The sequence below is a fragment of the Syngnathus floridae genome, chromosome 2 (genome assembly GCF_059516105.1).
Source record: "Syngnathus floridae isolate MCC-2025c chromosome 2, RoL_Sflo_1.0, whole genome shotgun sequence".
Lineage (NCBI taxonomy): Eukaryota > Metazoa > Chordata > Actinopteri > Syngnathiformes > Syngnathidae > Syngnathus > Syngnathus floridae.
In genome coordinates, this window is record NC_142414.1 from 25828810 (window position 1) to 25852009 (window position 23200).

At 40.8% G+C, this 23200-nt stretch overlaps 2 protein-coding genes and 1 long non-coding RNA gene across 28 annotated transcripts in view; 1 reads left to right on the forward strand and 2 right to left on the reverse strand.

The window, feature by feature from the left end:
- Positions 1 to 14995, reverse strand: part of LOC148402829 (membrane-associated guanylate kinase, WW and PDZ domain-containing protein 1-like) — a 46135-nt gene extending 31140 nt beyond the window's left edge. For 5 of the 13 annotated variants that reach the window (XM_088359537.1, XM_088359518.1, XM_088359510.1 and 2 more), the window contains exons 1-2: positions 12967 to 13752; positions 1734 to 1850 (exon numbers count right to left, since the gene is read on the reverse strand). In XM_088359537.1, the coding sequence (XP_088215663.1) occupies positions 1734 to 1850; positions 12967 to 13264 (415 nt within the window). In that variant the 5' untranslated portion in view covers positions 13265 to 13752. Of the gene's footprint in view, positions 1 to 233; positions 482 to 1733; positions 1851 to 12966; positions 13762 to 14821 lie in introns of those variants that run through there. The other 8 variants (XM_088359470.1, XM_088359462.1, XM_088359546.1 and 5 more) reach the window with 7 other exon arrangements.
- Positions 14996 to 16873: 1878 nt separating this feature from the next.
- Positions 16874 to 23200, reverse strand: part of LOC148402830 (uncharacterized) — a 46102-nt gene continuing 39775 nt past the window's right edge. For 3 of the 13 annotated variants that reach the window (XR_015855826.1, XR_015855820.1, XR_015855810.1), the window contains exon 8: positions 16874 to 23166. This is a non-coding gene — a long non-coding RNA (uncharacterized LOC148402830). The remainder of the gene's footprint in view (positions 23167 to 23200) is intronic. The other 10 variants (XR_015855839.1, XR_015855808.1, XR_015855809.1 and 7 more) reach the window with 9 other exon arrangements.
- Positions 17913 to 22880, forward strand: ren (renin). 2 transcript variants are annotated; one of them, XM_088367782.1, is made up of 9 exons: positions 17913 to 18080; positions 19194 to 19341; positions 19436 to 19559; positions 19665 to 19783; positions 20499 to 20695; positions 21862 to 21984; positions 22065 to 22206; positions 22332 to 22430; positions 22489 to 22880. In XM_088367782.1, the coding sequence occupies exons 1-9, from the start codon at positions 18004 to 18006 to the stop codon at positions 22648 to 22650; spliced, it is 1191 nt and encodes a 396-aa protein (XP_088223908.1). In that variant the 5' UTR covers positions 17913 to 18003; the 3' UTR covers positions 22651 to 22880. The 2 variants fall into 2 exon arrangements, with proteins under 2 accessions (XP_088223908.1, XP_088223904.1); XM_088367778.1 differs by having other exon boundaries at positions 22332 to 22880.

A 23200-nucleotide genomic window follows, 5' to 3' on the forward strand; every position in this document is an offset into this window, starting at 1 on the left:
AAGAGGAAAATGCACCAGGGCTACCGGCCATCTGTCCTCTTGGGTTGGACATGCTTGCTCAGAGTGTGCCCCCCCCCCCCCCCTCACATGATCCCCCCCCTCCGATTCCCTTAGCCTATATACACAGCATCGGCTACAAACACACACACGGCTTCTGCCACGCATACATCACATCACATACTGATGGCGGATGGTGAGCGTAGAGGAGACGGAAAGGAGGAGCTGCCACTTGCCTGTGCGCGGAGAGGATGCAACTCAAGATGTAATCCGTTTCTTTGTGGGGACGGCAAAGAGAAAAAAATACGCTCCGGCATTCATTTCCCTGAGACCAGCAGTGGTGGCAGAGAGGAAAACAAGGAAGCGAGGGATCGAAGGACAAGAGGGTGGAGGGCGAGGAAGAGAGGATGGAGGAAGACGGAGCAGCTAGCAGCGAGAGTGTCACAGCCAGCAAGCCGCAAGGACGCCGCCACTCAGGAGGAGGACTTCAAGTCAAAAGGAGGACTGACAGAGAGAACATGAGCGAGAGTTGAAGCGGGAGAGAGAGAGAGAGAGAGAGGGGGAGGGAGGGAGAGATCAGATGGGGGAGGGAGGATTGGTCGGCTGCGTATGGGCTCAAACGGCGGGATAACGTTGAGATAACCCTCATCCCCGAGCGGCAGCTGTAGACGTGCGCGAGAAATAATGGAAGGTAGGAAAAGGAGGGAAGAAGACGCCACCTCGGTGGAGGGAAGGGCACCTGTTCGAGTCAACCCAAGGGGGGGGGGGGGTCAAGCACATGTGCTCAGAAGAGGGGGAGCAGACGCCCTCGCTTTCACCGCCTTTGTCATTCGGCCTCGTAACATTTGCACGTGCGAGAAAGTTGGAGAAGAAAGAAGGAGGGACACCAAAAAGAATGGGAGGGAGGCGGGGGTCAAAAATAAAGGGGGGGCACCAGTCCTGGAACTTTTCTGCCGCAGCCCATATAATGATTGTACTTTGTTGTGAACGACAAGAAAATAACATCTTGATTAAACAGCGTTTTTGAATTCAACGAAAATGTCACCGTCTTTTTTTTTTTGTGCGCCAGCCACAGAGGCCTTTTCATCTTTGTAAGAGCCCAGCATGTTTGCCACGTAATCACGCAGGAATCTATTTTCAATAAATCAGAACATCATAATCCCCCAGCAGGGCAAAAGAGGCGGATTTACCCATCACATGGCAGAGCGAGAGAAAGAGCAAGAGAGAGAAAAAAGAGAGAGAGAATCACAAAACTTCAAGCAGAATTGACTCGGAAATGAAAATGCTACACACACAAACATACACAAATGGTTGGAAATAAAAGGAAGTTGTGTTGTGACCATACTTGACTAATTTAACAACCATTTTCCCAATTGATTCGCTGTGCTTCTTCTCCATGCAAACATTTTTTCGTTCCGCAACACACCAAAATAAGTTTGCCAATGACATTAATGGCAATCAATGAGTTTGAATTAATGCTCATGTTTTTTTTTTCATTTATTAGAAGCAGGAAATGTTTGATAATTTTATACCATCCGTGAAAAGGGGGAAAAAAATGGCCCAAATGGATTGCGGGTGAAAGAAAAGCACATGAGCAGGAATAATAGATGAACAAACAAGATAGGAGCCAAAGAAAGTGGGTCGATCGGCTGAAAATGAGGAAAAGATGCTCAAGTCGCCAAATGGATGATCCGGCGTGACAGAGTCCGTCATGTTGCGGATGTCGTGTTACTCACAAGGCACAGCGTGGCGATACAGATTGGCCCGGATGGTCTTCTGCAGCTCATGGTCAGGGGAAGACTTTTGGAAACGCAGACTCAGGTAGTGCTTCAGGTCTTTGTTTAGCTTGTTACCTGCGAAGAGCAGACATAGGCCGAGTTAGCACATGTGGACACTCAAAATGTTCATTTTCACGCCAGACCAAACTGTAATTATCGTAATTTTAATCATGCTAAATCATCAATGTTGTTTCAGGACAGTCAGTTAAAAAAAAAAAAAAAAAAAAATGTGGGACATATCTGCACATGTTCCGCATATGTTGAAATGTACTGATAAGCTAAATGCTAAAAACATAGCTTTTTTTTTTCCCTGGGGTATTTGCCTTCTGCTTCCAAAGGGAAATCACGCACTGCAGATATAATAATAATAAAAAATAGTACCAATAAACAATGCTTACTTAATTTTCAAACGTATTGGTATAAATGTAGGCCAAATGACACAAGCCGCGTTTATTTATTTTTTAAATCAAGTTCAGTTTGGAGCAATAATTGTGCATTGAATGAATGAAATGAATCATTTCGAACATGATTTAAAGAATAAAAATAAAAACAATATACTTGAAAAGGAGTAGGAAGAAGCCTAAGCTTATTATGTCCTACCCCTATCCATCACTTAGTTCCAAGTGAGAATGGCCATCTTATTATATTGCCTCTACAATCATTTTTCAAAAAGTTCTACATGCTGCTCAAAAAGTCTCTCCACGCTCCTGCCGGCTACAAACCGTACAGTGCACGCAGATGAACGTTTGTAGTAATCGAGTGGGTTGTCCTACAAACCAGTTTCTCATTGGCTAGAATTAGCGGGCCCTCTCTGCATCTGCCCAATGACAGGTGGCGACGATACCGGCTGAAGTCTGAACACGGCACGGCCGCTCACAATGGAGCCAGATGGTCAGGGCTCGCTCTCACGCCAGGCTCTCATTTAGGACCATTTAATGATCTCCAAATTTATCATCCAAGTCTGGGGGAGCTGGCAAGCCCTTCTTGGGGGGAGGAGCCATGTCCTCATGTTGGCCTTCCACTGAAGAGGGAGATTTTCTTCTGGACAGGAGCTAATATGGAGGGGAGGTCATACACTGAGCCAAAACGCTGGTGGTAGAAACTCTAAATGTCCACCTGATCAATAGATATGAAACGGACAAATACAGTATTATGAGCAAGATTTATCAGGATTAAATCCTGTGGGACTCTAAGTAGAAATTCAACCTTCAAAAAATTAGGGGCCATGACAAAAATAAATCAAATTGAAACCAAGGGGTGAGCTAACATGGTAGAGGGGGCGGAGCTTAATCCAGTGGGGAAACGAGACAGCCGTTGGTCGTTGACTTTGCTGTGTTTTTCCAGTCTCACCACAAACACACACAAACACACAACTGTGTAGCTCACTGCAAGCAAAGCACAGTCAGGTAATTGTTACCTAGCAACCAGCCGGTGCTGACGAGCATCATTATGGTCCCTGCTAGGCAAGCGGCAATCAGATTGTAAAGAAACACACACTTAATATGTGCAAACCTTTTTTCAGTGACAGTCCACACTGGTTTGCCGGATTGTAAAAGATAAAAGGATGTAGTTTACGGCAAATACAAAATGGTGACTTCACATGTTTGCATCGTGCATGATGTCAGCACTCCCTGAGACAAGGACCTCTGTGAGGAACAAGCATCTCCTGTGGGGATGCACAGCGAGTGTCACGCTCCGTCAGTGAGAGAGTCATCAAATATTTAATATTTATGAGGATTAATGCCACGTGGATCACAGATTACACACGCGCACGCACGCACACACATGCGGAGTCGAACGGTTGAACCCCACCGGAGGTCTCTGCGGAAGTGGAAGAACAAATTCATCTCACAGTAGATGGCGAGACTCAAGTTTAGCATTAGAGATTACAAATAATGGGGTGAACAGAAGTAAACAGAAGCATTGTATAGAGGGTTTGAAAAGTCTACACACCCCCGTTCAAGACAGGTTTTTGTTCAATGAAATATAAAACTGAGCTAATTAAAAATTGCAATGATGTTGCCTAAAACCGATACAACTCAAATGACACAAGGGCAACTATTTATGTAAATAGCATTATATGGAAAAACAGGAAAAGCCTACCAGAACATCTGAACTTTATTTGGAATTATCGAGGCATTTTAAATTTTTAACATGAGCTTGAATGTGATTGGTTAATTCCAAACAAAGCCACATCCTCAGTCATCAGAGGGTGTGCATACTTGTGCAACCACGTTACCGCAGCGGTTTATTTGAACTTCTCTTCTAGAATGGATGTCTTTTTTCCCAATTGAGCTGTACAGAATGAGTGATTTATCTTTGAATATTTAATTGAAGATTTGAAGCATTTAAACAGGGGTGTGTAGACTTTTTATACCCGCTGTACATATTAGCTATCCTTTGCTCAAACTTGATTTGCGGCAGCTCTATTTGCATTTGTGCTGCTGCTTTTACACTGTTAGTTAGACCTATGTACTTTACAGGTCGCATGTTTTTGGGGACATAGTGAACAACAAATATTGAGTGATTATCGATTAACTGATTTTATTCAGACTTTTGGCCAGACTTCAAATTGATATATCCACCGCGATGAGAATCATCTTCGGTGTAAGCATTCAGGATGAAGATGGGATCTCGTAAGACATTCACGATGACCCGCCATCATTCATGAGCTTGGATAAACAACGATAAAAAATCGAGAGTCGAAAGCGACGCTGCGCTCCTCCCTGCGACGTTTGCGGAGCTGGCGGCTAAAAGACTGTGTGACACAGACCGTTATGCTCCTCAGCCGGAAGGATGCGAGGCCGCTGTCCCCTCACAACCAAGAGAGAGACGGCTTTAACCCAAATAAGAGTGGATTATACCATCCGCCATGCCTCCGGTCAACATTACATAACCTTAAATCTAGTCTCATTTTAGGAGAGGGGATGCTTCGTGCCCGTTCAAATACCTCACGAAATGCTGATTTACGCTTCGGCCTCCTGTCAACGCTAAGACGGCGAAAAAGCTTTCGGAGAGACATTTGAAGCACAAAGTAACATAGTCATCGCTGTAAATCACCGATGAATCATGCCGGTGGATATTAATAATCATTTCCTCGGTTTGATCATCCGGCATCGAAACAAAACGGATGAGTTAGGCAGTGGTGCGTGTCAGCGTGCTTGTTGTGTGTGAAGCTAAGCTCAGCCTCAGCTGCTCATCGGCATTCAGCAGCCGTCGTCCGACTCAACACTGCCCTCTGTGTCTCCCAGCCTCGCCGCTCATCAAAGTCAGCTTCCTGCAGAGCCGTTGCCACGGCAACCGCGGCCCAACCGGCTAAGGAGAGGCGCAAAGTGCAGTTTTTATAGAATGCTGCCCCCTAGTGGTCGGTCGTAATTGACCAAATAGGCTTCGAATGGGATTTTGTTTTGATGATCTTTGCCCCCACACATACTGAGTAGAATATGTGACAGTACACAATTTGAATTATTATTATTATTTTGATTATTTATTTGATTATCTAAACTGTCATGTTTGATTTTTTAATCCATGTACATCACAGTTATGCTTGTTTTTTTATAGTGCTCTTTAAAAAATTTGAGTTAGAAATAATGACAACAATACAACCCACATTGATTTTGATCTTGTTTGGCCCAATAATGATAAAACTACATCTGAAAATAAACAGCAATGTGTGTCATTTATGTCGTATTTCCCTTTGGCTGAGTGAGATAAGGAAGTGGAAATGCAGGCTGTTTAAAGAGTAAATCCAATTGTTTCAGTAGCTTCCTGTAGGTCTCAGGACATCCTGCCAGTCTCCTGTTACTCAAGCAAATGTTTCACTCCGTATTACCTAACAGGACAGGGAGGGGCTGTCTGGAAGGGGTCAACATCAACAGGGATGCAATTGACACACATACTCCCATTTTATTCTCATATCATAAATCCAATCCTCATTGCCTCGTTTCCAGTCGCGGCCCAAAAATAGGACAAATATTAAGCGTCTTCCAACTTGAAGTTAAATCTGCCGTTTTATTTCTGGTTTTGGTGGGATGGCAGAGTGACGAGGGAGTGGAGAGGAAAAAATAACAATCACAGAGAGAGTTTAAAGCGGGCTCTTCTCCCCTTCTCTAATTATAACCAACCACACCCTGGGCTGCTTTCATCTGGTTCTCATCCAAAGCCCGACTCAGTGGGCTTGCGGCATCATGCACAAAAAAAAAAGGCCCAAATGAGAGCAGAACCCGTTTTTTTATGCTTAGTTTTACTTCCATACTCATATATATGACTCAATGCAGTTCCACTACAACGCTCCAATTAAATTCACACCAATCCAATGACATCGTTTTTACAATCGTGAACTGGCAACACGACAAATGAGCTGAAAAGCCAGTTTTAACCACATTGCTTGCTTCGCACATTTCTAATTTCCAGTACACGCTGCTTACTTTGCACATTTTCAATTTACAGTACACGCATTAATTGTTGACAGTCAAAATAAAGTTGGTGTCGCAACTAAAGAAAAAACAGCAATTAAACAAAGGAATGTCTCAGGTAAAATATCCCGACAACTAAGAATGATTTGTATTGTAATACGGACGGTGAAGTGCCCACTTGTGAGTTTTTTCCTCACCGCTGGGCTGCTGAGTCAGAATCAGAAGCGCATAATGGGAAAACTGGTATGACGAAAGAATCGCAGGCAAAGACGCGCGCATGCGCATGCGTGCATGAAAAGCAGAGGCGGCATGTTCCGCTCCAGTGCGCCGCATCTGTTCATTTCTAAATATAACCAGAGGAACCCGTGCTCAACGCTCCCTCCGCTCTGTCTTATTATTTCAGCGGGATGGTAAGAAAAAAAAAAAAAAAAAAAGCCACATCAGAGACAAAGACATGTTTCGTCACTTTAAAAAGGAAAAAGCTTAAGAAGGCCGAATGACGCTGCCACAGAAAATACAGAAGATATTTATGATTTATTATTATCTTTGGAAAAATCCTCAAGAGTAAAACAGACAACGTGATGGATAGAAAGCAGAAATGGGTTTATGGGGATGCCATCAGTTCCATTTGGCTGCCTACTCAAATGTCATTGGCTGCCTGGGCGTCACAGCAAATCTTGCCCCGAGTTATCCGTTTAACTGCAGACAATGAGATGGACTTGAAATCCTCAAGAATACACGACTGCTTGGATGCATGCGGGGCGAGAGGAAATGCAGATAACAACACCAATTTTTCCAATTAAAAAACTAACTTGTGCGGGGGAGAAAATAGTTCTGGTATGAGAATATTTTGTCATATTTTTTTCAATAAAAATACATTTTATTGGGAAATAAAAGTCACAATCTTACAAAATGTAACCGTATTTTGTCAAAATGACATCCTATTATGATATTAAGTTTAACAAGGGAAGAAAGTATTTATAGTTTATAATAATATATAAGTAACAATAAATAGGTAAATAGAAAAATAAATAGAAAAATAAATAAATAAATAAATAAATAAATAAATAAATGTTTTTTTTTTAAAAAAAAAAGCCTTTCCTATAATGTCAAGCAGAAAATGCACTTACTCTCAGATTTCCTGATGGGCACTTATCGTATGATGATGCAAACTACACTTGCCTGTAGGGAAGTAACAATGATATCTTTCAGCGATATGGGTGTTGCCAAGAAGACGAAATAAAATGCAACATGATAGAAAGCATCCTGCTACTCTAACTTAAAAAAAAAAAAAAAAGAAAAAAAAGCACACCCGGCCAGAATGCTTTTATCATTTGACAGTTTTAAAAATACGCTTACGCTTCCATCTTCATTTTCTGCTTTGTGATGATTGCCTGGTGATTCATTTACAGTGATGCTTTATTGCCGAAACACCCGCAACAACCTTTTAACAATTCAGCGAGGCTCTCTAATGAGACCAGATAGCCATAAAACAAGAAAACGGAGTAGGATTTGTATCCCTGACAAAAGGAGCATTAAATAAATTAAGACAAATTAAAAAAAAATTTGCTGACGAAGCAAATACTTCTCTATTGACTCCACTCGAGCGTCACTGATATTTACAACATTTACAGGAATTTAGGGCTGCAGTGCAGCTGGAAGACACAGCCACTGATTTTATAGGCGGAGGCATATGTCACATTGTGGTGTGTGTGTGTGTGTGTGTCTGTGTGTGTGTGTGTGTACATGCCAGGAGGAAAATATCATCTTGGCAGACACACATGCTCATTACAAAGAAAGTCTCCAAGCATCCATGTTGGACATGTGATGGGGAAACGGAAATCTCAATCAAAGACACACAAGCGCCGTAACACAACAATGTCTTCTGGGTATTATGCAAATGTATCCAGCTGCACACACAGCTGTTTATACGCAACACATCAATCCCGCTCCAATGTGCACATGGGGTCGCCGGGCTCGCTCTACTAATTGTTCGACAAAACTATCCGTCTTCGCCGTGACGAATACAAATTAACACGATCGTGCATTGTGCGAAGGCTTCTTGGCAAGAATTTGAAAGTCTGATGGAAGCTTTGATAAAATGCTTTGACACAACCAAGACCAAATAGAATATTACTTACAAATAGAAAAATAAACTATTCAAATAATTCAATTAAAATGTATTGCACAAAAGTAAATGATATACCTAAATAAAGGTTTAGATGTACTTTACTAACAAGTTAAATACAACTGAACAGTGCTTAGGCAGTGATTCTTTAGCGAACCACTAGAGGGCACCTGTGAGGCACATGATGAGAATCATTGGCATACACTCATCGCAAATTTGATAAGGGACATTGAAGTGTTATCAAATGTAGAATTTTTATTTTATTTTTTCAGGCATGACACTTTTTATCATCCTGCAAAAATGATTGAAGGCGGCAGTTGTTAGCTGTTCTCACCAAGAAAATGGAGCACGACAGATATTTGCACATGTAGGGCAAACATGCTGCACCCCCACTATGTGCATATCATGAAAAATAAGCCCTGACATCTTTGCACAGTCTAGCTAGCAGAAAGGGTTTGGAAGTCAGGATGTTTGTGGTCAGCAAAGGGAAGCCATTTTTAAAAAACCTGTCTAGAGCTGTCCAGTCTGGTGTGACGTTTGAAAAGGCTTAAATATTCGGAGAATTATTTATTTAGAGCACGCTGGACGAAGTATAGATTTAAAAGATATATCATTTTTCTCTGCTTTTGAACATTTACTTTTCAGCTAGACTTTTAGACCACACTTTCTGAGAACCACCCATATAGAAAATGTCCATTTGGTGGAATTAATTCAAAAAGTTATCTCTTAAGCCACCTTTTTTTTTTTTTATGGATGCAGTATTTTCTTGACATCAAACCAATGTTCCGCGAAATGTTGCATTGTAACATCTGCAACACGACTTGATGCCTCCTCACACAAGAAGCATTCTTTCAGATTAACGTGGCATCAGCTGATGGTACATAAAGCGTTTTATACACGAGTAAAGCGGGACTGGATCAGGTCAGCCTCTCAAGGGCTTACCAGCAACCTGAATCTGGAGAGATTGACACAATATATGAAGAGTGGATGGGAGCGAGATCAGCCGAGAAATCCTCTAAGGATCATCTGGTAACCTTACTCAACTATTTTTTACAGAGAAATACTCTCATGTGTGGCTGCACTTTAGTTTATCAACAATCATATAAACAAATACTTACTAAGTACTTCATCCTCTAAAATCCTTCTTGATGTCAGAAGGCCATTGAAAAATTGGAGCGTGAGACCACCACGATATTCTATTTGTATTTGAAAGGTGTAATTGGGACCAAAAGAAATGACAAACCTAAAGAAATTGACCATAAATAGAACGGATTCATGTGGGAAAAAAAAAAATGCGTGTAATGGTGCGTAATCCTTTCCAGATGTGTGAAACGACGAGTCGCACAGCTTAAATGTCAATTTAGCCACACTCTTACACTCTTGATGCTTGATTGCAGGTCGGACTAAAATCTGTGTGTGGGGGGGGTATAATAACATTTGAAGAAATTACCAAATGAAACTCTCATATCGTACAATAAATTATAGTAGAGGCAAATCTTTCAACTATTTTCGTTCCCAGTCACGCTCCGTGTGCATAGGTGGAGTCTTCGTTTTTTAGTTATTTTTGTCACGCTGCGTAGGTAGAAATGGGCGTTTGCGCCGTTATGGGAGTGAACACTGCCAGTTTGTTTTGGATGGATGGACGGCCGAACGGACGGACATATTCTTTTATGGGCAAAATTTAAAAGACGGTTAAATGGCTACAAAAACAAAAATAAAAGTAAAAATAACCTGAATAATAAGAATAATATTTTACTTGTAAAGTCTAGGTTAAAAATAGAGAGGGAAAAGGAAGCGCTTCCTAGCAAGAGGAAGGAGAGCAGCTAAGAAATACGTCGATTGTCAAGCAATCCGACAAGCTTTTTAAGTCCACCCGAATGCTGTCAGTTGACCATAATCAAGTCGGACAAATTGCTCCTTTTTAAAAAATAAGTCGCTCGCATTCTGGAAGAAGAACATCACACGGAATCTGTGTCTGTAATGCTCTTACATCCTCACCATGTGTCTGAGCTGCACACAAGCCAACCATTTAGTCTAAATATACAACTCCCAAGTGGCCAAGAATAAAACATAATGTGCATTGGTGGCTGCTCGTCATCATCAAATACCTTTGAATTATTCCATAACCTGCAAAACCCAACCAGCCCAACGAATTTTTCACCACCAAGGGTGTCAAACTCTGGCCCGCGGGCCAAATTTGGCCCGTTGTGTAATTATATTAGGCCTGGGGAGGAAAAATTGAGCATTGACTTTATGTTTTAATACTAAAATTACAAATAGTCTTTACTTTTACAAAATAGATTAAAATACTTTTTTTTTTAATTTGAACACTATTTACTAGTCTGCGATTTCAAAACTAGTTATCAGTTTGTTGTGTAGCCTATACTGTATATAACATTTAACAAACATTTATTTAGGTTGAAAGTATAATGGCCCTCCGAAAGAAACTATGGCTACAATGTGGCCCGCGACAAAAATGAGTTTGACGCCCTTGCTCTAAAAAAACATTATCATTGGAAACTGGAGTCTCTGAAGTAAAGTTGTAAACATTTCTGTAATGGATTTTTAAATAAAGTATGTGCCAACGCTACGTGACAAAAAGATAAATAAAACCTTTGAAATTGGATTTAAAGCCTTTAGCTCCTCTGTGAAATTAGATTTCAAGCCTTTAGCTCCTGTGATTCCTAATTCTTTGTTACATCAGAAAACGATAAGATGAACCTTTGAACTGTCACTGGATTCCGCCGACGATAAAACCGCTATGCTAGTAGGTCAAAGTCCAATTTCTGATGGCAAACAAAAACCACACACAAGTATGTGTCGACAACACAAATTCCATTAAAAAGCAAACTGAAACCAAGTTGAAGAAAAGCAACATTGTCACCCCCCTGTGACAATAAACGTTTGGCATCCCAATGTCAAGTATTATTTACAAAGAGATAAGTCAAGTCCAGAGCACACACACTGTAGCTAGTTTAATGTTCCGGCCTTTCCCATGGAATGTTCCAGCGTGCCATTCAGGTGCTTTTTTTCCTGCATTCCTCTATGGGAGCACACCTGGAGGGCTCGCTCCCTTTCAAACACACCAAGATTTCGTCTCAAGGATGATGAAGCCCGTGTAATTTGAGCCACGTGAAAAAAAAAAAGGGGGACGGATTGCCCCGCAGTACCTCATCAGGTCCGGGATATCACGGCTCATGGAACATAAAGGCTTCCGATGCACAATTAGGCACAAAGGAAGAGTTGTGAGGCTGGAAACGAGACGAGAGTTGTTGAACATAATTAGAGAGCAGAACAATCTGCTGATTCATGCAGGACACTAATGACAAAGCCACAAGGAGGCATCAGCGAATGCTTCAAGTCTGCAAAATGGAGCCCAGCAAAACTTTCACCAGGTTTGATCTTGAAAATCAGATTGCCGAAACCTCTTCCCATGTCTTTGAGCTTCAGAGCCCAATGGACGCCCAGTACAGTCGAAACTAACCTGAAACTCTTATGTAACCTCGTTAATGATTTCCCCGGAGACACTCGAAGCTTTGAGATGTTGTGCTGGCGTGTTGAGTGATCATCTTGGACAGGAACACGCCGGCGATATTTTCACATTTCAGTAACCACTGAGGGAGGCATGATGAGTTTTAACAAAAAAACACAACCGACTGGACGGAGGAAACAAGATAACACAGCATCTGTACTTCTTAGATGCGGAGGCTGCAGACCCTGGCGGATCCAGATCGCGAAGATCCACAGCTGCCCACAAGATGGGCCGGGCCCATGTAAACAATATAGCGCCTTTCATTTCCAATTGATGGAACACAAAGTACAGCAATACTACAATGACCGGAGACAAAACAAATAACACAAGATGATCTTACTGTGCACTTTTGGCCTCATGTGTGATGACCCTGTGTGTGTGTGTGTTTGACAAACAAGTGCAGGGGGGCTGTCACTCTCATTTCTTGCCGAGCTTGTGGGACTTGGGAGGTGCTGTGGAATGAATATTAGGAGCCCCCAAAATCACTGGTGATCCCTCGCTACTTCGCGTTTCGTTTATCGCGGCTTCACTACATCGTGGATTATTTTACCTAATTAAAAAAAACATTAAAAGTCAAAATAAAACTTCTAAATTGAGGAAACCTTTAGGACAATGTAGTATTGCTCCAAATGTTCGTTAACATTCCTTTATAAGTCCGTTTTCGCGTGTTAGCATTATCGCGAATTAGCATCTTTCCGCTAACTCGTTAGCATAGATAGATAGATAGATAGATAGATAGATAGATAGATAGATAGATAGATAGATAGATAGATAGATAGATAGATAGATAGATAGATAGATAGATAGAGTATTGCTCCAAATGTTCGTTAACATTCCTTTATAAGTCCGTTTTCGCGTGTTAGCATTATCGCGAATTAGCATCTTTCCGCTAACTCATTAGCATACATAGATAGATAGATAGATAGATAGATAGATAGATAGATAGATAGATAGATAGATAGATAGATAGATAGATAGATAGATAGATAGATAGATAGATAGATAGATAGATAGATAGATAGATAGATAGATAGATAGATAGATAGATAGATAGATAGATAGACAAAAGCAAATTTCATAGACAAAAGCAAATTTCACTTGAAGTGGTGCTCTTACCTTGACGCACAGTCTTGAAAATGATTGGCCCTTTGGTGCACGTGATGACGGTTAAAATGTCATAGAGGGGTAATCCGGATACGGGTAGCCCTTCAACCTCCAGGATCAGCTCCCCTTCGTTGAGTTTGCCCCCTTGGTAAAGGACAACATCCTCTCGGATGTGTCCAATGTGGGCAAACTGTCCATGTTCAGCCCCACCTCGCAGCTCCACGTTCAGCTGGCCGTACGCGTCGCGCACAATTACGCACTCGTTCACTTTGGTGATCCAGTGGTTCTTCTTTTGGATGACTTTTGCCATGGTAATCCAAGTTTAATCCACTAGTGCCGCCGTGAGATTTACTAGCTTGTTGATGCATAGCCCAGAGGTAGTTGCGACACTCCAAAAAGTTCACAGTATTGCCGGCTCGTTCCAAGTTGGAGCCGTTTTACGCACGACCCGAGCGGAGCCACGCTGCTTCCTTCCCGACGCTCCAATGTCATTTGTTAGTTCCTCTCTTGTTGTTTCCGCTTCTTGAACAACAAACACGCTCTGATTACCCGCGGTGGCATCTAATCCGCTCCCCGACCGTCCCTGCTCTTCTTGCATCCTTGTTCGCCATCCACTGCCCACCTCGTTCATATGTTGTTTTTTTAAAAACTTTAAAAATAAGAGTTCCTAAGCCGGACAGTGCCTTTAAGCAGGTAGCACAAGTTGTGTTGTGCTGTGGTGCACGAAGCGTGCAGGATGAGTGGACAAGGAGCGCGCGCGTGTCCGCCTCCTCGCCTGTCAACGCTCCTCCCACCAATTTCCAAACGGATTACAGCCCCAACAATGAGCCCGACTAAGAGCTTTTACTTTTTCTTCATAAATAATGCAGATGAAAGATGTTTTCTTATGTAGGCTGATGTACGGGAAATTGTTGGATCAAACTCAATGGGTGTCACAACGAACCAAGTACTTCAGGTGTTTGTGTTTAAATATATAATTTTCTGCTCCCTTTTATTTTTTAATTACCTGCATTAAAAAAAATACTGTCTTTAGTCAAAATAAACCGGTCAGTGACTCATCATTTCTTTATCAATTGTCATAAAGTTGCTGATCATTTTCACTTTGTCCTTTTATGATATTCATTTTGGCATAAGACCGATTCCATAATGTATCAGTTGCCTAATATTCTTTTTTCTGTTATGTCAACCTTTATTTTGTCATATAGGCCTGATGACTTCCGTTATATAAAACTCGGTTAACTTTGTGAGAAGTTGTCAGTGCTTCGAGCTTTCTTCCAGGTAGAACGTGTCGTTTTCTGTTTTTAATACTTCATAAAGACTTTAACTGTTTTTACTTTTCTATTCTTTGTTAAAGCACTGATACCAGCAGTACTTTAAATACATAAAATGCCTTCCAAAAAACAAAAGGATCATTGTAAAGACCTCAATACCCAAATAAAGCAATTTTCCTTGAAATTACATAAAGGTAATGGGAATTTTAAATTTTTCCTGTTCATAAGATGTCACAAAAGGGCAACCACGGTTGGTATCGGTACCTTCCCATCATTCCACAAAAATATCACAATTGACATGTACAAACAGGAAGTCTGGGAAAAGTCAATGAAATGAAAATATAATTGTTTAGTGTGACTGATGGTGTGTTTGGAGATAAGCGATAGCCGCAGTGTCAGGTGACAAACACGTCACGGTTAGAAAAACAAAGAGTCTTTCCCTGTTCCAGCTGAAACTGGGCCTGTGTCAGTGTTACGAGGGCAGTGGCCTGAATAGGAACGTTTGAAAGGCAGCTTTCCATCCCATTTCCTCTCAATGTTAAGTGCCTCGACATGCGTGATGGTGCGTCTCTTACTTTCTGTTGGTTTCTTCTCACCTATCATGTTCCTCTCAGTCAGGCTTCTGTTTTCCTGTTCTTGATCCTGCGCACTGGTACTGTATGTGCTTACAAAGCCAGATAGAAAAGACGTTCATAAAGTTGATTTAACATGACATGGTTAATTTAATCAATGGTCCATTTTGATCAAGCCAATAAAAAATACAGATGCCAGGTCTCACGTTGTGTCTCACATACAATGGCCCAGTTGTAATACTGTGCTATACCCACCGGCGGTGCTAGAGGGCGCACCACGTGACAGGAGTGTTAATTGACTTTTGGGTATTTTATGATTTTTCATGGAAATTTTTGCAGACCTCCTGATATATCCTTGGGCCACACATTTTTTTTTTTTTCATGTTGAGTTCAAACTGCACTTAGTATAAATAGTTTCCTTCAGCACTGTATTTGTTTTGGGAGTGGCAATAATCTGGTAACCAAATGAAGAGTCGACAATCCAGAAGAGTCAAATATTAACCAGCTAGTGAAATGTCGTATTGATTCGTCTTGGTGACCAGAGAATAAAGAACAAGTGCCAATTGTCAAGCCTCAATGTGTTCTTTATATACTTCCTTTGTCAGGCTATTTGCTGACACAATGTTTAGGGCCTAAACTTTAGGCCAATCACTCTATAAATGTCTGCTTTACTTATCCTATTACGCCCTCGTGTGGTTGTTTACAGAATGCAGCAGGCTGGATTATGAGAGCGCGCTCTTCATCATCCACTTGTTGAATGTTGCTTTGTTTTTAAATGCAATGCTGCACCCTGTTGGCCAAATACGGTGCAGCATGATTATGCAACAATACATATATGCATCTATTTAAATATTAATTGCTGCAGTTTTGAAGAGGTTTCATATTTCCTTGGTCGTGCCAGAAACATTTTGTGAGGGGGTGAATCAGGTTTGTTTGTTTGTTTGAGAAAGATAACTTCTCTTGACTCCCATTTTTTTCCAAACACCTCTGCTTCACGTCACTCTTATCAAGATGGAAAACAAAAAGATAAATCAAAATAATATTTATTGTGTTGGCGCTTTGCACGATGGCATCAATTGCAACACCTTTGCTCTCCTCTCTTAAACTTCAATCACTGTTTTCCTCTCTGAGGTCAAACAAGGATCAGTCTCCAGAGTAAAAGACATCTGGGATCCTGATGACTGGGTTTTCACTCGACGCGAGCGGCTCCAAGATAACATATGTTGCTCTTACAAAAAAAAAAAACAGTAGAAAAACAATTTATCTTCCTGGAGTTGTACTTTTTCCCATGGCCACCAATCGAATTGCCTCACAAGGGGTGTAAGGCCACACGGGAATGACGTTGAGCTCTCCCTCGGCAATGTGGGAAACGGCAAGCTGCTATCTATTTAGCTTGGGGGTCAAAGGTCAGATGTCAAATGTGAGCTTGTCCCCAATTGCAGGAGAGATAGGCACAGCTCCCATTCCAGCTACGTTAGCCATGTTTTCTCTTATACTGGATGAAAACATTCGAAATAAATTGCTTGACATCTTTAGATCTCGCTCATGTTATTTAGTTCGAAGAAGTCCACTGAGCTTTTTTTTTTTTTGCTGTTACTCCTTGTTTGAACTTTAGTGACCGCCAATTAGCTTGTAGCACATGCGCTGCTCCTCATGGAGGCTGCTCAAGTGAGAGTCCGCCCAAAATAATATTTGGACATGTGCTCTGTTGATTTCGGTTGATTAGGCACACACACGCACACACACACAAAATAAAAATGGATCAAACTGCTCTTACATAGAACAATTTTCAATTTACTTTGACCCATTCATTCTGTTTTTAAATAAAATGTATTTATTTATTATATTATTTATTTATTTATCTAATCAATTATACATTTTGTAATTCATCAATCCCATTTTCAATCCCATTTTCTATTTAAAAAACACTGTCACTTTCCATCAATGTGCTTCTTAGAAAAAGAGCAGAATGCCAATTTTAACGACGTGCAACTACAGCAATCGAATTAGAAGCAGATTTCTGCACAGACTCCAACTCGTGAAATTCAGTTGACCAAGTTCAAGCTTTTATAGCACTTCCAATGTTGGGAAAGACATTTATTTTTGTGGTCCAGTCCATAACAGTGGAAAGCTTCAAAAATATTCTACTCTGCAAAAAGTAAATAAACCAACACTTAAATATCAAGTGTGTCCGGTTGTGTTGTAAGAGAGTTTGTGCGTGTGTTTATTTGTCAGCGTTAATGTGCCATGGAGAGAAAAGTTCCCTGGAATGTACAAAGTGATGTCATTTTTTCTCACATGTATTATTTGTTTTTGATTTCTATTTAAAACAAAAGAAAATTCCAGCCCTGATTAAAAAAATAAGATCACATCTTCCTAATCGTTGAACACCATGAAATAAATCAAATCAAATCCTCCACTTTGTAAGTAAAAGCCATTTGTCAATCTAAGCGCCCCGGCCTTGTGCGTCATGTAGCCACGCTATCTTCTCCTGGAAGGTCTGCCCTCAGTGATCTTATTTTCTTAGAAGCCGACCTCTGACCTCCAGCATGGCCGATGAGAACCTTCCGTATCTGCTCACTCCACCGGGTGGTCAGTACAGTACCAGCACATGACAGGTCAGATACTGTGGGAAGACTAAAACCCGCTGAGAGCGAGCCTGGAATCAAGAGGTGTTAGTTAGTTGCAAACCAGTTGGACATGGCCAAAATCATCATGAAACGCTCACCGTCCGCCAAGCTCACTTGCCAACAACCTCAATCAAGACCTTGCAGTGAATTCACAGATGTTTGCTCTTTAGCGTTCATCTGAAAAGGCAATGCATTAAATTGGGAGTCACTTGGAAGTGAATCCATTGAAAACTCCATTTAAATCTCAGCAATCTGCAAAGCTCTACGTAACCCCCCCTTCGCTAAATAGGATTCATGAGGTCAAAGTTCAGACATCCCACTGGGACCTGTTATCACAGCACGGGCTACGTGACCAATGGGGACATCCCAGGGGTGGCCCCTTGGAAGGCTCCCATCCAAAATCACCGTGGCCTGCGGGTGAAGAAGAGAGCCCCGATGGTATAAAACAGGTGGCATGAGCACGCAAGTCTACCAGAGCCTCGGCTTCCACCATTGCGGGACGCACCATTAAGAGAAAAAGGGGATCTGAGTGTCTTCAATCTTTGAAATTTTCCTTTCTGTCTGCAAGAAGCCGCCATGGCAATGTGGACAGTCTATTGGGCATGCTTGCTTGGCGTGTTAATGGCAATGAGCACGGGTCATACTTTGAGAAGGTAAGAAGATTCCTTTTTACACAAACGAGGTCATAAACAGACATCAATGCGAGAGGGGTCTTGAGTTTTCATTAGTGCTACTCACAATGGGCCAATTTCTAACCAGATGCATGCCAAAAATACTGTTTTAATACTAATTTATTATTTTTAATTTTTTTATTTTATTGTTATTTTGTTCGAAGAAAAAAAAAGAAAATAGACATGTAATTTTTTCCATTGTAAAGGGCTCTCCACACAAAAATCATCAATTAAGGCCAGCAATAAAATGTTAAACAAAAAAAACATGAAGTGGAAAAACTCATTTTGGTCACTCCAAATTGTAATGTTGAAAAAGGTCCTGCATATCTTTCAGAGTCAGCAAAAAATATTAGTCCTACTCACATTGTAATAGTTGAAAAGCAACTGTCTGCCATCTAGTGGTGACTGTTGATATTACAACCTTAAAACTACAGTCAACCCTGGAAATTTGCAGCATATGTGATTTGCATATTTGCAGATTTTATTTATTTTTTTTACTATTGTTTCATCTTTTGGATTCAAGGATTTTGTCACCCATATCAGCATTTTTTTTTTTTAGAATTTTGGGAGGTTGTAAAAATAAGTTATACGCATAATTTCAATTAATCAAGGAATAATTAAGAGTGTGGTACCATGCGGCTGGCCCTCCTTGAGATATTGATATCGCTACCACTAATTCATTCCAACAGTGCCTTGTGAGTAACAACAACAAGGAGAAAAAAAGTTTTTAAAAGGAGCCACATATTGCAATCCGAACACTTTCTTAATCATTACTACTCCGTGGAAATCACATCCAACAAAGCTGTGAGGGTAGACCACACAAATCTCAAAAGCCAAAAAAAAAAGAAAAAACCAGAAGTGATTTTGTTTACAACTTTTGCTTCCTGCAGCTTGGCCTTTAAAAATTTTTTTTTTCTTTCCCTGGCTAGGGATCAGACAGTTCAGTCTGTATTTCATTAGCGGCTACAAACTGGAACGATGACCATTATTTTAGCATGTCACCCTATACGGCCTCACGACGATCATTCTGTTTGCTGTTTGTTTTTCTTCGGACTCACGAGGATTTCTTTTCCCGCTTGTCTGCTTTGCTTCCAGAATAAGCTTGAAGAAGATGCCGTCTATCAGGGAGACGCTGCGGGATATGGGCGTTTCTCTGGAGCAGGTGTTGACTGAGCTAACACAGATGAACGTGCAAGACTTCAGCAATGGAACTGCTCCCACTCCTCTCACCAACTATTTGGATGTGAGACATTTGCTGTTAAGGAATTCAAATCACGTGAAAATATGTCTGTAATCGGCATCATCGTGAAATATCCGTTTCTCTTTTGCGCCAATAGACACAGTACTATGGAGAAATCAGCATCGGTTCTCCAGCTCAGATTTTCAACGTGGTGTTTGACACGGGCTCGGCTAATCTGTGGATTCCCTCGCAAAGCTGCTCCCCTTTCTCCACGGCCTGCTGTAAGTCGATCAACAAGCACGCATGCGGCAGGAGAAATGTTTGTTTAGCGCGTGCGCGGGGGTTCCCGTGACGTCGGTTGACTCAAATGAACTGTGACCTTTCAGTTACTCACAACAGGTATGACGCCTCCATGTCTCGCACCTACATGGAAAATGGAACAGGATTTTCCATCCAGTACGCCTCGGGGAACGTCCGGGGATTCCTTAGCGAGGATGTGGTTGTGGTGAGTCAACGATCCGCAGCCCGTGATTTGCGTCGCCGTCATGTGACAACAATGATTTGTGCAGAAACTACATGCACATATATCATGAAGGTTCACCATCAAGGACCACGTTTAGATTGCCAATATCACCAATTACCACTAGATGGCGCATATATGTACATATACATAAATATATATATATATATAAATGCACCTAAAAACCTCCAATTTTCTCAAAAGCAGACAGTGCGCCTTATCATCAGGTGCGCCTTATATATGGACCAATATTGAGCCACTACAGCAGGTGTCTCCAAAGTCCGACCCGCGGGCCAAATGTATATATCTCATAAAGGGACAAAGTTTTAAAATGGGCCATTCACTGAAGGTGCGCCTTATAATCCGGTGCGCCTTATAGTGCGGAAAATACGGTGTGTATAGATAGATAGATAGATAGATAGATAGATAGATAGATAGATAGATAGATAGATAGATAGATAGATAGATAGATAGATAGATAGATAGATAGATAGATAGATAGATAGATAGATAGATAGATAGATAGATAGATAGATAGATAGATAGATAGATAGATAGATAGATAGATAGATAGATAGATAGATAGATAGATAGATAGATAGATAGATAGATAGATAGATAGATAGATATGCGCCATCTAGTGGTGATTAGTGATATTCCAACCTAAAACTACAGACTCATCTCATTCTCGTCCTTGAAGGTGGGTGGAATCCCCGTGGTCCAGGTTTTTGCCGAAGCCACCTCCTTGTCCGCCATGCCCTTCATCTTTGCAAAGTTTGACGGCGTCCTAGGGATGGGCTACCCCAACGTCGCCATTGACGGTATCACTCCAGTGTTTGACCGCATCATGTCTCAACATGTCCTCAAGGAGGAGGTGTTCTCTGTTTACTACAGCAGGTAAGTTGAAGTCTCACTTTTATTGGTCCAGAAAAGAAACAAAACAGAGGTAAATAAATAATAAACTCTGTAAGCCTTACAGAATTTATTATTTCTTTATTTCTGTTTTGTTACGTTGCCAGCACATTTTTTTGGACACAAGATAGCTCAGCGTGGTTAATTCAATTGAAAGTGAATGAAACATTTGATTGCAGTTACAAAATGCAGGACATTTAGAAACAAAGTAAAGAAATCAAAGCCGCTTACTAAAATGACTAACAGAATTCTGGGATTAACATTGAACAATGAAATGGACTTCAAAAGAACACAAAAAAATCCCTCCGTCAATCCATTGTCAACATTACTTAAGGTCTCAGGGTGTGTGTGTGTGGGGGGGGGAAAGGTCGACCTGAACTGGTCGCCAGCCAGTCGCAGTGCACAACTTTGAAAAATCACCAACTCAAGTCAATCGTGTCATACAATACATTTGACCCGCTGCATCTTCATGTTTGAAGAAACCAAACAAGCAGCTGTAACAGCAAAATCGCTAAACCAAAAAATCTGGCAAAAAAATCTCCTCTGCTTTGTCACACTTAAAGTATTTGATAGGATTCTGGAAAGAGGAAAGAAGCCATCAAATGATGTCTCAAAGGAGGGCAGTAATATTTAACACACTACACCCTATTAAAATCTTTATTTTATTTTTCTATTATTTTATTAATGTTATTTATGTATAGATTTTAAAATAATTTATCATATTATTATTATTATAATTAATGCTTATAATTAATCATTATAAATAATATAATTTTAAAAGGGTGTAATAAAATCTTCCTTTTATTTTTGTATTATTTTATTAATGTTATTTATGTATAGAATTTAAAATAATTAATCATATTATTATTATAATTAATGATTATAATTAATCTATTTAAATAATATAATTTTAAAAGGGTGTAATAAAATCTTCCTTTTATTTTTGTATTATTTTATTAATGTTATTTATGTATAGAATTTAAAATATTTAATCATATTATTATTATTATTATGAGATCCAAAAGGGGCAGATTCAAAATCATTGCAAAAAAAAAAAAAGAATCAAGGAAAATTTACTGGCACCTCAAATTAAAAAAATAGAGCAAAATTTTGTAGGCATAGCTCCATATATCTTTGTGCGTTGATTTCAGGGATCCCCAGCATTCTCCTGGTGGAGAGCTGGTTCTCGGTGGCACCGACCCAAACTACTACACCGGAACCTTCAATTATATGGAGACCAAAGAGATGGGCACGTGGGAGGTTGTGATGAAAGGGTATGTTTTCCCAGCCTAATCGTGCAAATAGTTGACACGTAACATCTGTTTACTGCCCGTTTGCTCATTTACTCTTTTAGTGTTTCTGTGGGAACAGAAATGATATTTTGCGAAGAAGGTTGCACAGCTGTGATCGACACGGGCTCCTCCTACATCACAGGCCCGGCCTCGTCCGTTTTTGCACTGATGAAAAGCATCGGAGCCCAGCTGGATGAAAGTGGGGTAAATTTTTCGGTTATTCTTTTCTTTCAACACGTCCAAAATGGTTTCATGCTGAAAATATTTTCCCTGCCCACCATCTCACCATGACTGATGTTTTTTTTTAATCATTTTTTTATGTCTATCAGTACAAAGTCAACTGTGACATTGTGAAGACGTTGCCAAGTATTGCTTTTCATCTCGGTGGCCTCGAGTACTCGCTGACGCATGAGGATTATATTCTATGGGTAAGTCAAATTTCACGACATTCAAATGTCAATCACGGACGCTTTGCTGTGGCTCCAGCAATCCCAGATCGAGGGGGACGTCTGCATTGTGACCTTCAGAGGCTTGGACGTGCCACCGCCGACGGGTCCCGTTTGGATCCTGGGAGCCAACTTCATCGCCCGCTACTACACCGAATTTGATCGTCGCAGTAATCGGATCGGTTTTGCTGTAGCGGTCTGAAAAGACGGCTAACGCTATTTGCGACTTCCTGCTAGCGTCGGCACGTCCTCCACATATAGCCTGTCGAGGGACCGATTTGCTTCTTCGCTTTTTTGTTGCACTCAACACCTTCTATTTATGAAGCCTTTGTAAGAAGACATATCTGTGTGTCTCGCCTGTAGATGTTAAACTGAAATAAAGTTGTGGGAATTCCATTTTTTGATTCCATCATGTGAATCTTCTGCGGTTTATTTCAGACAGTCTAGCTTTGTTATTGTTGTATGTGGTTCAATAGAAATCTGAGACAGTTTTTGTGGGGTAGGGTTAGTCATGTGTTCCCAACTAGCACATTCACAGTTTAAAAATGTAGCGAATGTGGATCCATTATATATCCATACATGTGTAAAGTTTTATACAGGTTATACTCACTGGAGAGAAAGCTCATCAGTTGTCTGAAGCTAAGCCGTGATTGGTTGTTGACACCCGGCAACTGTGATGTCATTTTCAGTTGACAGCAAGTGACAAAATGGCCGCCCTCTGAGATGGAAAAAAAACATACAACTTATTATCG

Excerpts from the sequence above, each read along its gene's own strand:
- ren (XM_088367778.1), top strand. The coding sequence starts at position 18,004 with ATGGCAATGTGGACAGTCTATTGGGCATGCTTGCTTGGCGTGTTAATG. Across the intron at positions 19,560-19,664 it reads CCCTTTCTCCACGGCCTGCT|TTACTCACAACAGGTATGAC; the intron begins GTAAGTCGATCA and ends GTGACCTTTCAG. Across the intron at positions 22,207-22,331 it reads CCCAGCTGGATGAAAGTGGG|TACAAAGTCAACTGTGACAT; the intron begins GTAAATTTTTCG and ends TATGTCTATCAG.